Source organism: Carlito syrichta, unplaced genomic scaffold (assembly GCF_000164805.1).
Source record: "Carlito syrichta isolate Samal-C Ts95f unplaced genomic scaffold, Tarsius_syrichta-2.0.1 Scaffold307536, whole genome shotgun sequence".
NCBI classification, from domain to species: domain Eukaryota; kingdom Metazoa; phylum Chordata; class Mammalia; order Primates; family Tarsiidae; genus Carlito; species Carlito syrichta.
In genome coordinates, this window is record NW_007251632.1 from 157,820 (window position 1) to 162,034 (window position 4,215).

Here is a 4,215-nt window from a genome sequence, read left to right on the forward strand (position 1 = left end):
TTTGAGTTGGAGTCTCACTCTGTCACCCAGACTGGAGTGCTGGAGTGGCCACTGCAGCATCGACCTGCTGGGCTCCGGCGATCCTTCCGCCTCAGCCTTCCAAGTAGCTGGAACTACAGGTGCGCGCTACCACACCCGGCTAATTTTTTGATTTATTGTAGAGATGAGGTCTCACCAAGTTGCCCAGGCGAGTCTCGAACCTGCAGGCTCAGGCAATCCACTCATCTCGGCCTCCCAAAGTGCTGGGATTACAGGCTGAGCCACCGAGCCCGGCCGGTCCAGTTTCTTAATCCTTACATATCAATAAGGGCAGAATTGTTGGTGATCCCCACCTCCATGATGATTAGATTTCATAGTCAGTTTACTGATTCATAAGGGTATGTTGAGGGATTTTCTCTGAAATTCTCTGCTTACTAATTAATGATTGGTTTACATCGTTTCAGAGTCCTTAAACGGCCCCAGAAGTTGTTTCAGGTAGTGACTTCTCAGGAGGACCACTATTAGTGGCAGCCTGAATATCTCACTAAAAATGCTTTTGCAAATCCCTTTCCCCAGGGGAGAATAGATTGTAACACATATTGGATTATTGTAAAGTGAATGAGTGGTTATGGTACTGATGGTGTTTCTACAGGACTAAAAACTCTTGGGCTTTTAGTAATTTGGAAATATCCCCAGATGGGGTAAGTATCCACTAGTTCCTTGCACATTCTGTGTATGGAGACTCCTGTTTTGTTCTTTTGTTTGCTCATAAGATAATAGCATGGTCTCATCCTAAAGAAGGATCTGCTTAAATGTAAGGACCTCTGCATTTTGTTTCATATAGTTACCTGTATAAAAAAATGTCTTTTTATCATTTACATATGTACACTTTTGTTCTAGGTGTCAGTTGTATCCAAGGCGTTCTCAGCAACAGCAAGTACCTGTGCTGGATTTCCAAGCGGAACTGAGACAGGCATTCTTAGCTGAGACACCAAGAGGTGGTTAAAGGAGTATTGGAACAACAAGGAAGCTGACTCTGAGCAAAAATCAGGTTAGAGTTGATGCAGTAATGATTAGGAATAAAGAGATTAAAAAGCGTAGTATTTATGGTCCACTTAATATCAGTGACACGTTACTTTTTTTTTTTTTTTTAAGTTTCATACTGTAAAAACGTAAAAGCATGACCTAAATTTTCCTGCCTTGACACTTTTGTGTCATTTACAGGGTGTAAACATTTGTCAAGTTTATGTTTTCCAATTTTTTTAGTGCATGCTTTTTGAGTACTTTTTATTTATGTTTTCTTTTACATTGACTTTTCACCCTTACATTATACAAAAGAAAATTCAACATGAATGGCTATTGAATATCCTGCTAGTGAATTTTCTATAATTCCCTTTTGTGGGAGGCTTCATTTCTTTCTGTCTGTATTTTGAACAAAGCTTCAGTAAATAGTTTTGCATAAAACTTTAGGTAGAATCATTTTCTTGGATGTGCAGATGTGAAAATAAAATGAACCAAGGAATATGCATATAGAGTGCATTTTCTAAGTGGTATTTTGAAATATCAATTTTTATTTTAAAAAATGTGCCAGCTACAGTACATTTTCACCAGCATTGGTAATTTAATTTATGCCTAATGAATATGTATACATCACATTAACTAACAATGAGTATTAGAGAATCTAAATATTTCCCTATGTTTATTTACTAATTCCTTTTTTATTTGTCTTTTTCTCACTTTTCTATTTTCACCAATGTATTTTCTGTTTCAGTCAGACAATGTAATAAAGATATTATCTCCAATTTTTCAATGTGATGTAGATTTATTTAGTCTGTCTTATGTTGGTGACTTTCATTTTTTAGGAAAAAGCTTGCCAAAACTGATTTTGATTAAGTACTTTGTTTTTTCTTCGTGATTTTTCTGTTTTTCTATTTTTAGATCAGAATGTTCTCATTCCTGAGGGTTTACTATATACTTTTTAGAAAATATGATTACGAAGGAAAGGGGTATTAGGGGTTATTTCTCCTTGATTTTTTTTTAATTGAAGAAGTAGGTTTATGGATGAGTTCACTTTAGATTTTCTTTATTTCTGTTTTTGCACTATTACCCCTAAGCCTGAATCAGTTAGACCTATTTATGGCCACCATTTTGAGTTTAAATCTAAACGAGACAAAAATTTTCCAAAAAATCCTTAGTTAATTGCATGGAGTTGACTGCAAGCAGATAATGAACTCTGATCATTGTTCCAAGCTGTTCCCCAGAGTAAGGGCATTTTTCAATGCATGGATGTTCACGATTGATTTTTTTTTTTTTTTTTTTTTTTTTAAACCCAGGAATTTTTTTGGTTTCTCAGTTCAGTTCACATATTCTTGTAAATTTCTAACTATAATATGTAAGTCATACATTATAATCTGCAAGTGGGACCATTTAGTTTTCTCATATTTAATGATAAACTATTTTATCTTAGTCTCAACTGCTGTTTCTACCTACATAGTACCAGTTACTACGATTTTTTTTGAGCAAGAGTTGGTGAAGTGTATGACTCACTACCCATTTCTGTAAATAAAATTTGAAAAACAAGCCAATTTGCATGCGGGTACATTGGTGCTGCAGTTGCAGCATTGAGTAGTTGTATACTGAATGGCAGGCACAACCTAAAATATCTATCATGTTGCCATTTAAAGAAAAAGTTAGTCTGATTGTGGTTGCTCAGGCCTGTAATGCCAACATTTTGAGAGACGAGAGGAGAGGACTGGTTGAACCCAGGAGTTTGAGACCAGTCTGGGCAACGTAGTGAGACTTCATATCTAATATAAAATTAAAAAGAAATAAAGGAAAAAGTTGACTGACTTTTGCTTTAGAACACCAGATTCAAAGAAGAAAACACTAAGTTTGGGGCCAGTGAGGGTAGAAGTAATGTTATAGAAAGTGATGAAGGGAGTGTACATGAAGTATACTTACAGGGTAGAAAACTAGATGAATTTGTAGGGTAAGGGACAGGTCTAAGAATCATATTAAAGTTGGCTGTATAGGTAGATGGGGAGTTTTCAAACACATTTAAAAAATTGATACCCTTTTTATTCTAAAAATGTAAGGCACATGTTAGCCAGGAAAAAAAAATGCGAAAGCAAATTGTTCTATTAATATTGACTTTATATTTTTTGTTACCTAAAAAGTTACTAGGATATATATTCAATTGGATTTTTACTCAGATGGGATACAGGGTGTAAAGATTAGTATGACTTCTAGAAGTATTGATTGCCACTAAAAATTAATACATTATTTTTCTCAGTACTACCCTTTGTGTGTGTGTGTGTGTGTGTGTGTGTGTTTTGGTTGTTAAATAAAAACTTCTAATAAAAGAAAATTGTTTTGTGTTTTTAATTGGCATTGTGTTATGTGCTAATAATTTTACATTTAGTTGTGTTGTCTTCTGTTAATTAATTGTTACTTTTTTGGCACTTTTTTTATGGAGTGCTCCATAAACCCTTCATACTTTTAAATTTTAGCAGATTTGAATGAACACTCATGCAATACTGTTATTCTTGGTCATGTTATTTTAAACTACTCATTTAAAAGTAGTTTTATATGTTTATACAGTTTAATCATTCTGAAACCTACACTTTTCTAAAACTTGAGAACTGCTTTTTTGTGGAATCTCATGTCATTTATTTGGTTATGTGTCCTTGGATCTGAGAAGATAGGCCATGAATGTTCATTCATCAGTCCTGTGTGATGTTGCTTTCTTCTTGTCCTCTTCTCATGAAACATTGTGTTCTTCTGTGCTGTAGATATAACATTTGATCATTCTATAAGGTGATTTGGGCTGGGCATGATGGCTCATGCCTATAATCCCAGCACTTTGGGAGACAGAGGTGAGAGGATTGCTTGAGCCTGCCAAGATTCAAGACCAACCTGGGTAACTTAGCGAGACCTCATCTCCACAATAAATCAAAAAAATTAGCCAGGTGTGGTGGTGCATGTCAGTAGTTCTAGCTACTTGGAAGACTCAGGTGGAAGGATCACCTGAGTCTAGCAGGTAGAGGCTGTGGTGGCTGTGAGCATGCCACTGCATTCCAACCTGGGCGACAGAGTGAGACTAAAAAAAAAAAAAGATAGTGATTTGTTTTCTGCTTTCCTTAAAATGACTCTTGATTATAGTATGTCACAATTAGGGATAGAGAGAACTTTCTAAGTTCTTTCTTTTTTTTTTAACTTTTTTTTTTTTTTTTTTTT

General features: G+C 35.2%; 2 protein-coding genes across 7 annotated transcripts in view; both read left to right on the plus strand.

The window, feature by feature from the left end:
• Nucleotides 1-4,215, plus strand: part of SNURF (SNRPN upstream reading frame) — a 31,551-nt gene that overhangs the window by 22,463 nt on the left and 4,873 nt on the right. For 3 of the 4 annotated variants that reach the window (XR_504727.1, XR_002482336.1, XM_021715769.1), the window contains exon 3: nucleotides 880-1,030. Coding sequence is in view for 2 of the 4 variants with exons in the window: in XM_021715769.1 (XP_021571444.1) it covers nucleotides 880-985 (106 nt within the window). In the remaining 2 variants the exon portion in view is untranslated. Of the gene's footprint in view, nucleotides 1-879; nucleotides 1,031-1,754; nucleotides 1,790-4,215 lie in introns of those variants that run through there. The other variant, XM_021715768.1, reaches the window with a different exon arrangement.
• Nucleotides 1-4,215, plus strand: part of SNRPN (small nuclear ribonucleoprotein polypeptide N) — a 22,228-nt gene that overhangs the window by 9,947 nt on the left and 8,066 nt on the right. The window contains exon 3 of one of the 3 annotated variants that reach the window (XM_021715767.1): nucleotides 880-1,030. The gene's annotated coding sequence lies outside the window, so the exon portion shown is untranslated. Of the gene's footprint in view, nucleotides 1-879; nucleotides 1,031-4,215 lie in introns of those variants that run through there. The other 2 variants (XM_021715766.1, XM_008064512.2) reach the window with 2 other exon arrangements.